Source organism: Peromyscus maniculatus, chromosome 14, assembly GCF_049852395.1.
Source record: "Peromyscus maniculatus bairdii isolate BWxNUB_F1_BW_parent chromosome 14, HU_Pman_BW_mat_3.1, whole genome shotgun sequence".
NCBI lineage: Eukaryota > Metazoa > Chordata > Mammalia > Rodentia > Cricetidae > Peromyscus > Peromyscus maniculatus.
The window spans coordinates 72710921-72724949 of record NC_134865.1 but is presented as its reverse complement, the minus strand read 5'-3'; the positions used below and the strand labels follow the sequence as shown (position 1 = coordinate 72724949).

Sequence of the window (14029 nt, the reverse complement as noted above, 5' to 3'; positions counted from 1 at the left end):
AAGCTCTGACCACATGAGTTGGTAATTTGGCCACAAGCAGCTTCAGCTGCAGCTAGGATCGAGTACAGCTCTAAGTACTAAGTGCAACCGGACAAGTAACTTTGGCCAGGCCTAGGGCCTGTAAACTCTGGCCCAGTCGGGGCCAGACCAGACCCAATTGGGGTGAGCAATGCTGAGCCTGGCCTGTAACCACCAATGGTTTTTAATGAATTCTTGCCACATGGGTGCCAAATGTAGATGTAATTCTAAATGGTCTTATTAAATAAGAAACACAGAGCCAAATAAAGAGTTAAAAGCTCAGAGACTGAGCAATAGCCAAGAGCTAAGACCACCTTATCTTAGCACTCACTGATGTCACTTCCCCTGAGAGAGAGAACTTTTCCTGTGTCCTGTCTTTTTATTGACTTTCTGTTCTGCCTTCTCATTAGTTCTAAACACAACTACATGACTTCTTCGTCACTGCCTGTCTACACAGACCTCCAGGACTCTATGGTTGGTACTGGGATTAAAGATGTGTACCACCATGATGGCTATGTCCTTGAACACAGTGATTTTGCCTGCCATGTGATCAGATTAATGGCTTGTGCTACCACTACCAGATTTCTGGTTAATGGCTTACTCTTAGCTCTGATCCCCAGGCAACATTATTAACATATAAATAAAATCACATTTCAGCACAAATAAAATATCACCATATTTATTAATGTTTCTTTTACATATTTTGGTGCTCTTGCATTTGGGATATAAATGTTCAGAATTGAAACTTCATCTTGGTGGATCTTTCCTGTGATGAGTATGTAATGTCCTTCCCTATTTCTTTTGATTGATTTTAGTTTGAAGTCTATTTTGTTAGATATTAGTATAGCTACACCAGCTTTCTTCTTACGTCCATTTGATTGGAAAGTCTTTTCCCAGCCTTTTTCTCTGAGTTAGTGTCTGTCTTTAAGTTGAGGTGTGTTTCTTGTATACAGCAGAAGGATGGGTCCTGATTTCATATCCATTATGTTATCCTGTGTGCTTTTATAGGTAAACCAAGTTCCCTGATATTAAGGGTTATTAATGACCAGTGATTGTTAATTACTGTTATCTTTTGGTGGTAGAGTGTGAGTATTTCTGCTCCCTGGGATTTACTGCTGTGGGGTTATCTATTGCCTGTGTTTTGTGGGTGTATCTGACTTCCTTATTTTGGATTTTTCCTTCTAGTTCTTTCTTTAGGGCAGGATTTATGGATAGGTATTGTTTAAATGGTTTTGTCTTGGGATGTCTTGTTCACTCTGTGTATGGTGATTTTCCTGGGTATATTAACATTAGTCTAGGCTGGCATCCATGGTCTCTTAGTGTCAGCATTACATCTGTCCAGGACCTTCTGGCTTTCAAAGTCTCCATTGAGAAGTCGGGAGTTATTCTGACAGGGCTGGCTTTATAAGTCACTCGGCATTTTTCCTTTGCTGCACTTAATATTCTTTATTCTGTATGTTTAGTGGTTTAATTATTTTGTGGTGAGGGGACTTTTTGAGAGTCTAGTCTGTTTGGAGTTCTATAAGCTTCTTGTATCTTCATAGGTATTTCTTTAAGTTGTGAAAGTTTTCTTGTATGAATTTTTAAAATATATTTTCTGTGCCTTTTAGTAGATATTCTTCTCCTTCTTCTATCTTTATTATTCTTAGATTTGGCCTTTTCATGGTGTCCCAGATTTCTTGGACATTTTATGTTGTGACTTTTTTGGCTTTGTTGTTTTCTTGGACTGACAAATCTATTTCCTCTATTGTATCCTCTACACCAGAGATTCTTTCTTCCATCTCTTGTATTCTGTTGCTTATGCTTGCATCTGTGTCTCCTGTTCATTTGCTCAGATTTTCTATTTCCAGAATTCCCTCTGTTTGTGTCTTCTTCATTGTTTCTATTTCACTTTTCAGTTCTTGAAATGTTTCCTTCACATGTTTAATTGGTTTTTCATGGTTTTCTTTGCTTTCTACATGGGATTTATTGATTTCTTCCCATTTGTTATTCATCTTTTCCTCAGTTTCTTTATTGATTTCTTCCAATTTTTTGTTTTTCTTTTCCTCAATTTCTTTAAGGGAATTTTTCATTTCTGTTTTAAAGGCCTCTAGCATCTCCATGAAGTTATTTTTAAGGTCACTTTTTTCTTTTCTACATTGTGATGTTCAGGTCTTGCTATTGTAGGAGGGCTATGTTCTGGTGATGCCATATTGTTCTTTATGTTGTTGTATATATTTTTGCACTGACGTCTACCCATCTCTTCCTCTAATAGGTGTAAGAGGTGCTTGTGTCTTAGTAAGCTGCTATTGTTTACTCTGTGTTTGCTGTGTCTGTGTCTCAGGGGGCCCCTCTGGGACCAATCTTAGCTCTTGGTCTAATTGGAGCTGGCAGATTCTGTATCTCAGAGAGCTGCTCTTGGTCCAATCCAAGCTAGCTGATTCTTTGACTCAGGGAGCTGCTCTTGGTCTTATCAAGGCTTTTGGTCCAGTCAGAGCTGGTGGATCTGTGTCTCAGGAAGCCTCTCTTCGTTCAATGAGAACTGGCAGATTCTCTGTCTCAAGAAGCCACTGGTATCTCAGGAGGATGGGTATTGGGATAGGGCATGGGTCTTATAGATTGCTTGGTTCAATGGGGGATTTTGGTGGGGAGGTCTGCCTGCAGTAATCTTCCCTGCTGGCTGACAACTCAGGCAGAGATGGTTGGGGATTCCTGAGGACTGGCTGTGTCCCAGGGCCTGGGTCCTAGAGGCAGGACTCTTTGGGTAGGAGAAGAGTCACTCACCTCTTGGTCCAATGAGAGCTGGTGGATTCCTTATCTCAGGAAGTTACTAGGTAGCAGGCAGATGGGTGTTGGGTTAGGGTGTGGGTCTTGTAGCTGGAAGAGTCCACTAGGGGGTTTCGGTGGAGGGTCTGGCCACAGGAGTTTTCCCTGCTGGCTGGCAACTGGGGCAGAGATGGGTCAGGTTATTGTTTTTTACATCTGAGTAATACTCCATTGTGTAAATGTACTACATTTTCCTTATACATTCTTCAGGCAAACCATACTGTTAACAGGCACCAAAGCTGGATTTGAATGCTGAATCCAGAGCCTGAGTTACCAAGTATGTGTGAGAGAGTGTGACAAGCAGAGACATGGGGTAAGGTATAAAAGAGACAGGAAAGACTCCATTGATTGAGGGCTGTATAAGATATGATTTAGCCAAAATAGTTCAAGTTTCTTCATAGTAATCATTGTGAAAAAGGAAAACAAAAAGTTATGAGTTTCAACATATATGATGGCACACATCTGTAATCTCAGCACCTGGGAATCTGAGAAGGGATATTGCTATAAGTTCAAGGCCTGCATAGGCTAACTAGTGAGTTACAGTCCAGCATAGACTACATTGCAAGACCCTGTCTTAAAAGATCTCCCTTTGAAAAAAGTTTTTTGGGGAATTTCTACATGAGATGAAAGACTAGAAAATACCTCTGTGTGGCCTAGTTAAGTGGAAGAGTCAGCAAGAGAAATACTAGACTAAGACTAAATACTAGACAAAGAGAAAAACAAAAAAAGTTCTGAAAATTCACAAAGCACACCTGAAAACTACCGAGAAAAAGATGAGTGAGAGATACAATATAAAGAAGCCAAGTCACATGCAGCTCCAACTATGGCTTCTCAGCAGGGAGGGAGGGGACAGAAGTCTCATCTAAAAGTGGTATGGGAAATTGAACCCTCAAGTGACAGCTGATCAAATCCAGTCATTGGTAACTGATGCCTGTACACTCAGCTCTAGGAAAATGGAAAAAGGAGGATCAAGAGTTCAAGGCCAGCCTTGGCTACATAGCAAGTTCAAGGCTAGCCTTGTCTATATAAGACTATTTGTATCTTTTTTGGGGGGACAGGGTTTCTCTGTGTAGCTTTGCGCCTTTCCTGGATCTCACTCTCTGTAATCAGGCTGACCTCAAACTCACAAAGATCCCCCTGCCTCTGCCTCCCATGTGCTGGGATTCAAGGCATGAGCTACCACTGCACGGTTTGTATCTTTAAAGAAGGTGAGGAAGATTGAGATTTAGCTCAATGGTAGAGTGCCTGTTTAACATGTACAAAGTATTGGGTTTCTTGGTACATGCTTTTAATCTCTGCACTTGGGAGGCAGAGGCAGGCATATTTCTGAGAGTCTGCGGCCAGTGTGGTCTATGTAACAAGTCCCAGGCCATATAGAATTACATAGAGAGAACCTGTCTCAAATAAATGAATATAATGGGGGATGGTCTAGGAGGTGGCTAAATCAATAAACTTTTCCTTGCAAGCACCCACTTAAAAAAGTCCTAGGCATGAGGGCACTCACCTGTCAAGACAGACACAGGAGGCTCCCAGAGCCTCACTGGCCAGCTAGTCTAACCAAATCACTGAGGCCCAGGTTCAATCAGAGACCTTTCTTCCAAAAATAATATAAGAAGTGCTTGTGGATAACACTGGACCTTGACTCCTGCCATCCACACAGAGACACCTGCACACAAGTGCACCAATACACAAACACATACATATGAACACACAAAGATGTTTTGTTTTGTTTGAGATAAGCTTTTACTGCACAGTTCTGGCTTATTATACCAATAATAAGCTTTCTGAGAAAAAAAGTCCTATTTATAGTATCTGAAGAAACAAAGAGAAGAGGGAAGGGATGGAAAGAGGGAGAGATAGAGGAAGAATGGAAGGAAGGAAGGAAGGAAGGAAGGAAGGAAGGAAGGAAGGAAGGAAGGAAGGAAGGAAGGAAGGAAGGAAGGAAGGATACTTAACCTAAAAAATAAAAGAGCTCTTAATTAAAAACTTATAAGACAATGAAGACTGAAACTGAAGAAGACACCAGAAGATGGAAGTGTCTCCCATGCTCATGAACTGATGTGATTCATGTTGTGAAGTGGCGCTTACCCAAAGCAATCTACAAATTCAATGTAATCCCCATCAGAATTCAATGACATTCTTTACAGAAGTAGGAACCACTCCAAAATTCCATAGATATGCTCTAACACTCTCGAATAGCCACAGGCAGCTTAAGCATAAAGAGCATCGATGAAGAGATCATAATGCCTCATCTCAGTTTATATTAAAATCAATACTAATGAGGTGGATCAGTGGACAGGGGCATCTGTTGAGTTTGTCACCAAGGCTGACAAGCTGAGTTCAGTCTGTGGGATCCACCAGGTAAAAAGAAAGATTTACTTCTCCAAGTTATCCTCTGACCTTCACATGCATTCTGTGACACTTGAGCACTTAAGCACTTGCATACACATGCATACACACACAATTAATAATAATAATAATAATAATAATAATAATAATAAATTAATTTAACTTAATGTAATTGTTAAGAACTGTGTGACCTAGATGTACCACACCTGGATATAAACCCAAAGAACTTGGTCACTATACCACCAGAGATGCATGCACAAGCATGTTTATTACTGCAATATTCACAATAACTAAGAAATGAAACAATCGACACATGGATAAACAATATGTTGTGCTAAGGGATGTCTTTCTGAATGCTGTGAATATGTGTCGCTCCTACTGGCTAATAAATAAAGCTGTTTTGGCCTATGGCAAGGCAGCTTAGAGGCAGGTGGGAAATCCAAGGAGAGAGACAGGAAAACAAAAATGGAATGGGGGACATGCTAGCCAACCACCCAAGGAGCAAGATGCCAGCAGAGTAGTAAAGCCACAGAACATGTGGCAAAACATAAATTAGTAGAAATGGGTTAATTTAAGATATAAGACCTAGCAAGCAATTAATTAATATTAAGCCTCTGAGTGATTACTTTATAAGTGGCTGTGGAACCGCAGACCAGGCAGGACCAGAGAAACCTTCCAGCTACAATGTTGTACAAGTGTATTTTTCAGTTATAAGGAAACATTAAATCATGACATTTGCAGGAAGATGGAATGTACTGGAAATCATTATGTTAAGTAAAGAAAGTCCCACTTAGAAGAGAAGTGCTATTTTTTCCTCATACAAAGACTCCACACTTAAATTTATATTGGGGGAGTAGAAAGTAGAATAGAGACCACACAAGAGGAGGAAGAGATCTTAAATGGGGTGTTTAAGAGAATTGATGTAACCTAAGAGCAGAAGAGAAGTCAGGTGGTGGTGGCACACACCTTTAATCCTAGTGCTCTGGTGGCAGAGACAGGTGGATATCTGTGAGTTTCAGGCCAGCCTGGTCTACAGAATGAGTTCCAGGACAGCCAAGGCTACACAGAAAAATCCTGTCTGGAAAAATAAAGAAAAAGCAGAAGAGAAATCTGTCTGGAAAGAAGAAGGGGACCTGAAGAGGAGTGAAAAAAAAAAAACACCTAAAGTATAATGACTTTATTTATTCCATGATAAATATATATGGAAAATTCCATAATGACACCTATCACTTTGTATGCTAACTTTATAAACATTGTTTCTAAAAGTTGTGAATCTCATTACCATGTTTGCTGCCTTGGAATGTATGGATTGTGTTGTGGTAGTCTATTTTCATGTCTGAAAGACAGAGACCCTAAGAAGCACTCCCCTTAGAATAGCCAAGATTTTGTGAAAATGCCATTCATTACTTGATGAGGAATAATAGTATTGAGTTCTCCAGACTTATATGAATTCATGGAATTTGTATTTTAGGTTCATCGTTTCAAGTTTCCAGTCATACAATACCCAGTTGCTTTGGAAATTTTCACTGAAAAAGAAAAATTTGCGGTGGAACCTCCATATTTGGTTACCATGACCGAAGTGAATATGAGGCAAAACTGGCAACTAAGTATGGTTTTCTGTCTCCTATGCTTATCTCACAAGCCATTATATCATTAGCGTGTTTTTTAATGAGTGGATTACAAAGCCTGTTCACAGGAAAAATAGCCAGGAGTTTTGTAGAAAAGGATTTGAATCATTGGCATGTTGACATTTACCTCCCTCATCTCCTTTTATGTTCTCATCACTTCCAGTATCCTAGATTCAGTGGTATAAGGCCAGATTTTTTTATTTGAACTGCAGGGCTGAAGAAAATACTCAGTGCTTAAAAGAGTAAACTGCTTGCAGAGGACCCATGTCAAGCAGATGACATAACTGTAACTCCAGCTCCAGTGCATCTTATGCCTATATATCTGCAGGAGCCTGTACATACCCACATACAAACATAATCACAAATAAATCTCTGGGACGGGAGAGATAGTTCAGTAGTTATAAGCACTGGCTGTGCTTCCAGAGGACCTGGGTTCAATTCCCAGCATCCACATGACAGTGCACAACTGTCTGTAACACCAGTTCCAGGGGATCTGAAACCTTCAGACCAATGCACATAAAATAAAATTAAATAAATTTAAAAAAATAATTCTCTAACAAATAATTTGTAGCATAAAATGAATCTGAAAGTCCTGTTGTGGATCAGTAGTGACAATGATGAAGTTTGTGCAGTATAGCAGTTGAGTGTCTTTATTATTTACTATGACAACAGTTACTAAATGTTCTAGGTGTTGCCAGATATCCTGTAGGATATTTCTAATTATGTAAGGGAAGTTTGGTGACTATGTTTTTTAGCTGAATATGGTAATATGCAGTGGTATTCCCAGTACCTACTAGGTAGAGGCAGGCATTCAAGGACAGTTTCAGTTTTATAGTGAGATGTGACCAACCTGGGCTACATGAGACAGTGTCTCAAAAAGAAGAAAGAACAGAAAGAAAGTTTGGCTTTTATGGTAAAGAGCTAAAAAGAGACAGACATATTTTAAAATAAAAAAGGAAATTTACTTAAATTCAGTTTTACCTCAAAATACAACATTTAGTTATATATTTTGTGCTTATTCTTGTGTGACTATTTTCAGGTGATGATAGATAGATAGATAGATAGATAGATAGATAGATAGATAGATAGATAGATAGATAGATGATAGATAGATAGATAGATAGATAGATAGATAGATAGATAGATAGATAGGCACACAGACAGACAGATATGTAAGGGCTGGGCCTATAGCTCAGTGGTAGGAATGCTTGCCTAGAATGTTTGCAGCCTTAGGTTCAATCCCCATTGTTGTCCCACAGTAAGACAGGGAGGTGGCAGATAGGTCTGGTGAAGTGGGTAGATGAAGTTAATTGGAATTTTGATTAATCATCACTGTATTACTGAGTTTGCAGACATTTGGTAGTCAGTGAGTCTTACTCTGATAGATTTAATTTTTGTTCTTTTTCTCTTTAATGTTTTTCTCTTTCCCCAGCCTGATCACAGTTTCCCATCCCTCCTCTCCTCTCAGTCGCTCCTCACATGATCCCCTCTTCCCCCACCATCCACTCTTTCTCCATTCTCTTCAGAAATGTTAGTCTGCAAATTTAATACCTTCTTGAAGTGAAAACTCCAGGAAAGAAAGTAAAACTCCCATATTCCATGATTAATATTTATAGTTTCTGTGGTATCCTGGTGGCTCTTACCAGGTTTGGAGCATTGACTTTTAATGGAAGCATTTTACAAGCTGACTCTGAAACTATTAAGTTAGCCATGGTGAGAATATTCCCAATGGAAATTAGCTAAGGAGAGAGTCAGGGCTTGAGTTATTCATGTTAGCTCCTCTCACCATTATACCACGAGAATTGATAACACGTACATCGGTTCACTTGTTTAGAAAGAATGACAAGGTGGGTAGGAAGAGCTGCTTACTTCTCCTGGAGAACCCTCAAGCGATCCTATGGTGCAACTCCACCGCCATCTTAGGAAAGTCATTTGCCTACCACTATGAAAAACCCTAACCATGACGTGTCAGGATTGGTTTCTCATGAGTCAAAGGCTAGAAGGAACTCAGAGTACAGCTAGGTAGTCAGACACTCTCTCCTTCTTGAGGAGGGCACTGGAGCAATGGGAGGCAGTCAGTCTAATCTCCCTGAAGAGAAGTGAGGATAAAGTTTAGTGGTAGAGTGTTTTCTAGTGTGAACAAGGCACTGGGGTTCAATACCCAGTACCAGAAAATTTATTATGTTTTTCTGAATATGGGTGTTTTTGCTACATGTCTGTGCATCACTTGCATGCCTGGTACACTCAGAGGCCAGAAGAGGCCATCTAGAACTGGAGTCATAGATGATTGTGAGTTGCTACATGGCTGCTGAGAATCAAACCCAGGTCCTCTACAAGAGCAGCACATGCTCTTAACCACTCAACCATCTCTCCAGCCTCTAAGTACCAAATACTTTTTAAAAATGAAAATAGGAAATTCTCCCTTGAGCCCATACCCACACTTGGGTATATCTTATTTTCTGTAACTCTTTGAGATGTCCATACCCATGATCTGGGGTATACAGTTTGCTTTCCTCTGAGTGTCTCTTTTTCTCTCTTAGCTCTTCTGCTTAAGCATTCTTTAGTAAAATGCAACTCTAAAGGTCCTTACAAAGTCAGCCAAAATTAAGAGTATGAGTTACCTTTGCAATGTGACACTGTAGATGTAATTCTAAACAGTCTTATTAAATAAGAATCACAGAGCCAAATAAAAAGTTAAAAGCTCAAGAGGTCAGAGCACTAGCAAATAGCCTTAAGCTTACCAGCTGCTGCTGTCCTTCCCGTGAGAAAAGAGAGCTACTTCCTGTGTGTCTGTATTTTTTATTGACTTTCTGTTCTGCCTTCTCATTGGTTCTAAAACCAACTACATGACTTCTTCTTCACTGCCTGTCTATACAGACCTCCAGGTCTCTATGGTTGGTAGTTGGATTGAAGGCATATGTCACCAAACAGGCTATGTCCTTGAATACACAGCCTCTGCCTACCATGTGATCAGATTAAGGGTGTGTGCTACCACTGCCAGACTTCTGCTAAATGGCTTGCTCTTAGCTCTGACCCCCAGGCAACTTTATTATTTAACATACAAATAAAATAATGTTTCAGCCCAAATAAAATATCACCATATTACACAATAGAAAATTTCATTGCTCTTTACTATCTATAACAACTTTTAGGTAAAATATGAAAATGTAAGTGTGCTTTAAACATTTTTCATATATTTCAGAACATAATATGCCAGAAAACGTTAAGAAAATGAAGGATTACTTAGAGCCACTGCTTAACACTTCAGTGTATAATCCTTTAGGTCTCAACATAAGTATAAGGGTGAGTTGACAGCATTTTCATTTTTACCATGTAGAGTTTAGAGTTAAACATGTATGCTAAAGGAAGACTTGGCGTTTAGATGTTGGTGATTGGTGGGAAGAACAGCTTTAGATATATAAAAAGGGTTTCTTTTTTCTTCATTCCCTGGCTGTCCCATTTCTAAAGGAATCTGAATGCTGAACAGAACATTAATTGACTGTTTTCTAAGAGATAGGTCAGATCAATTGGCTAAAGGGAAGCAGAAAAGTTGTGTCCAAAAGTTGGGGTCACAGGGATATCTAAAGCACAGGTAAGTGTGAAAAACAGTGAAAATGCAGAGATATGTTAAAACCAAAGATATGAAGGCTAACTCAAAGTGTTCATGAAAGCCAAATTGTTTTACGTTTTAGTATCAATCTGAAAATAAAACTACATCATTGAGTTCCTGTTTTAATACCTCTTCATTTTACACATGATGTTCATGTCAGAATCCTTGGCAGTCCTTATAAATGACATCTATGAATGTGGCTCCCATCGATATTTTTGTTTAAGGAACACACACATTGATAATGACCATCTGTGTTTGTTCCACAGGGCTCTGAGCTGTTTCATTTCAAGGTGTCTGTGGTTCCTGGGGTCAGCTTTTGTAACTTAGAAGAAGAATTTCAGGTACAGTAAATTCATAAAGTATGGAATGAGATAATGACTGAGAAAGTGGCACAGCACTTGTCAATCCAAGTTATGGATCAGGATGAAAACATGGGTAGAATTTGTGTGCCAAGTCCGGCTTGGCCAGACTGTGGCCAAGAATGAGAGTGTGGGTGGTAGAGGATGCTGAATGTCCACAGAATTCTGGGTAGAATTCTTCTGTGTGGTTTATTGTGGTATCACAATGACCAGTATTTTACATTACCGCATCCAGAAAATGTAACCACTTTGCTTTTTCTTTTCAGATTTATGTCGATGAAGTACCATTGCCTTTTCCAGGACATATGCTAATTGCTGTTGCAACATCTGTAGTTCTAGGGGGATTAATTTTTGTAGCATTTATATTGCAACTCCGTAACATCCACCCATTGAGAGCATTCCAGAGATACCTTAAAAGAGATACTGCAAACCCATCAACTATAAGTATCAGCTCAGAAGGGAAAGTCTGGATAGTGAACAAATGATAATTATATCTATTTCCTAGTTCTATTAAACATGTCCATACAATATATTTATATTTTATAAATGCACATTAGGCACAATGCTATTGAGTTATTATACTATTATAATTCTAGTTGCTGTTAGTCAGTAGTTCCAATTTCCATTTTCTTATTTTTAATACATAGAAAATTACTTTAGCACTTACATGGTTTTCTTTTTTTTAGATTGTTTTGGAAAATATAAAATGATAACCAATTCTCTGTGCAATGGGTTTTCTTCATTATTCAGCTCATATGGTCTAGAGTTCATTTTGTAGGGCCAGGTTCTAGATAGAATAGTGGTACAATGAGGGTACCATTACACCGTGGGAGTCAGACATGGAGAGACTAATCAGTGGATGTTTTCAAAGCCTTGTAGGAAATAAAAAAGAACAAGTCATTTCGGTTTTTTAAAGAAGGCCAAATTGTTTGTGGTACCTAATAAGAGGGGACGATAACTCCATCATGGAGTACTCAAAGAATATAGTGGTTGAGCCGGGTGTTGGTTTCAAACATGCAGCATACAGAACTCCAAAGGATATGCTTCTGTGTGCTTCTGGTGAACTTGTCCACCAGAAATCCAGAAAGTGATGGCTACACCCAGGTATCAGGCCTGGCACACATGGCAGAGGTTTGTGAGGGAGGACAGTGCTATGGGTTCATTTGGGCATGGAGGAGGAACAGGGTGAACTACTCAGAAATGGCCAGCCCCTCAGGAACTGTAGAGTTTAAGTTCTGGAGCATTCCCTTGTTTTATAATCACTCACTAAGCAAAATAAGATTACCATGAATGAGAAGAGGTCTCAGAGCCCCAAGAGTCATGGGCACTTAGTAGGAAGAAAAGCTTAAGGAGTCTTGGGGCTGGAGTGATGGCTCAGTGCCTTAGAGCACTTGTTGCTCTTGCGGAGGGTGTGGGTTGAATTTCAGCACCCGTGTGGTAGCTCACAATCATCTGGTTCTTCTCTGTTCTAAGCATACATAACTGCTTGCCTCAGCTATGTTTTCTCATCACTGTGACCGGATACCTGACATAAAGAAACTTCCTGGGGCTCACAGCTCCCTAGAGTAGTCGAGCATGTTAGGGAAAACATGGTAGTGAAATGAGCTCCTCTCCATGTTGGCTGGAGAATAAAGCAGCTGCTCCTATCAACAGATGTGTAACAGAAAGTTAACCACAAGTGTGGTCTATCTATAACCTGATACTGTGTCCACCATCTGTGCCCTGTGTCCAAACATTTCCTCTGCTCCCAAAACAATGCCAGCAGCTGCAGCCCAGGTTATCAACTAGAGGCCTGTGAGTGACCTTCAAAACACAATCCAAATCATCACTAAGTAACTGAATAGCCCCATTTGGTCTGAACTATGCTGTGTTCTTTATCACTTTTGCTAACATGCTCATTTGCATTAGAGAATCACGTAGAACCATCCTGCTACTGGATACATACCATGTTTTGAGATCTTCCCAGAATCCTTCATAGTAAGTTTATTTAATTTTTCCTTACCTGTATGGTGACATAACACCTGGAATCCCAGCACGCAAGAGGCTAAAGCAGGAAGATTTGGTAACAGCCTAGAGTATACAATAAGCCCCTGTCGTAAAACAAACAAAAAAAAGAAAAAAAGAAAAAAGAAAACAGTTTTGTTGTTATTTTTTAAACTTTTCCCTGACCTCGTTTTTTCTTATCTCATTTTATATATTCTGGTACCTGTCATTGAACACTCTCAGAATCCAATGCCATCACTATTTTCCTCTCTTGCCAGTACATGCTGACACAGTTTTTGTAATCAGGTATTTGTCAGAGAATTTATATTGTGGTGGTTTGAAAGAAAATGGCCTCCAAAAGGAGTGGCACTATTAGGAGGTGTGGCTATATTGGAGTAGGTGTGGCCTTGTTGGAGGAAATGTGTCACTGTGGAGGCAGGCTTTGAGCGTTCATATATGCTCAAGCCATGCCCAGTGAGATAGAATACTTCCTGATGCCTACAAGAGTGGGACACTTAGCTACTTCTCCACCGTATCTGCCAGAATGCCACCATGTCTCAGCATGATGATAATGGACTGAACCTCTGAACTATAAGTGAGCTACCCTAATTAAATGTTCCCTTTATAGTTGCTGTGGTCATGATATCTCTTCACAGCAATAGGAACCCAAACTAAGGGAAAAGTTGGTAGCAGGGACTGGAGTATTTCTAGAATAGGCCTAACTATAGTTTTGTGTGGAGGAATTTGGACTTTGGTACTTTGAGTTAGGAAAGCAGTGGAATGCTTTAAGCACTGCTTAATAGGCCATATTAGTAGGAGCTTGGAGGAGAGTGATGCTAAGAATTATTTGAGCTGTTGGGAGCTCACCCAAGTGGTTTCAAAGGGGAAGAATTTTAGTATGTTGCCTACAGATTGTTCTGGTGATATTTTGGTGAAGAGTTTGGCTACTTTTGCCCTTGTTCGAAAAGGAAAAGTCTGCCTGAGACTAAAGTGAAAACTTTTGGATTAATTCCGTTGGCAGAAGAAATCTCAAAACAGCCTAGTATAGACTCTGTCATGTGATCATTAATGTTAATTCTGATGAGGATTTATAATGAAAAAGATCAAGCTGAGCAAATGAAAATACAAAATGTATAGATTGAGAAAAGGGGCATCAAGAAGTGGAATAAAGCTAAATCCTGTGTTCAAGGAGATAAACAGATTAAGAAATGGAATAATGGGAGTGGTAACCTCAGAGCAAGATCCTACCCAGCTAAGTTTCCAACTTGTGGAAAGAA

The 14029-nt window shown here is 39.6% G+C and overlaps 1 protein-coding gene across 7 annotated transcripts in view; it reads left to right on the top strand.

Annotated features, from left to right (window-relative positions):
- The window catches only part of LOC143266738 (cation channel sperm-associated auxiliary subunit beta-like), a 167839-nt gene extending 156353 nt beyond the window's left edge, over positions 1–11486 (top strand). For all 7 annotated transcript variants that reach the window (XM_076551262.1, XM_076551264.1, XM_076551265.1 and 4 more), the window contains 4 exons: positions 6644–6779; positions 10003–10103; positions 10677–10751; positions 11036–11486. In XM_076551262.1, coding sequence (XP_076407377.1) covers positions 6644–6779; positions 10003–10103; positions 10677–10751; positions 11036–11254 — 531 coding nt within the window. In that variant the 3' untranslated portion in view covers positions 11255–11486. The remainder of the gene's footprint in view (positions 1–6643; positions 6780–10002; positions 10104–10676; positions 10752–11035) is intronic.
- Positions 11487–14029: the final 2543 nt, after the last annotated feature.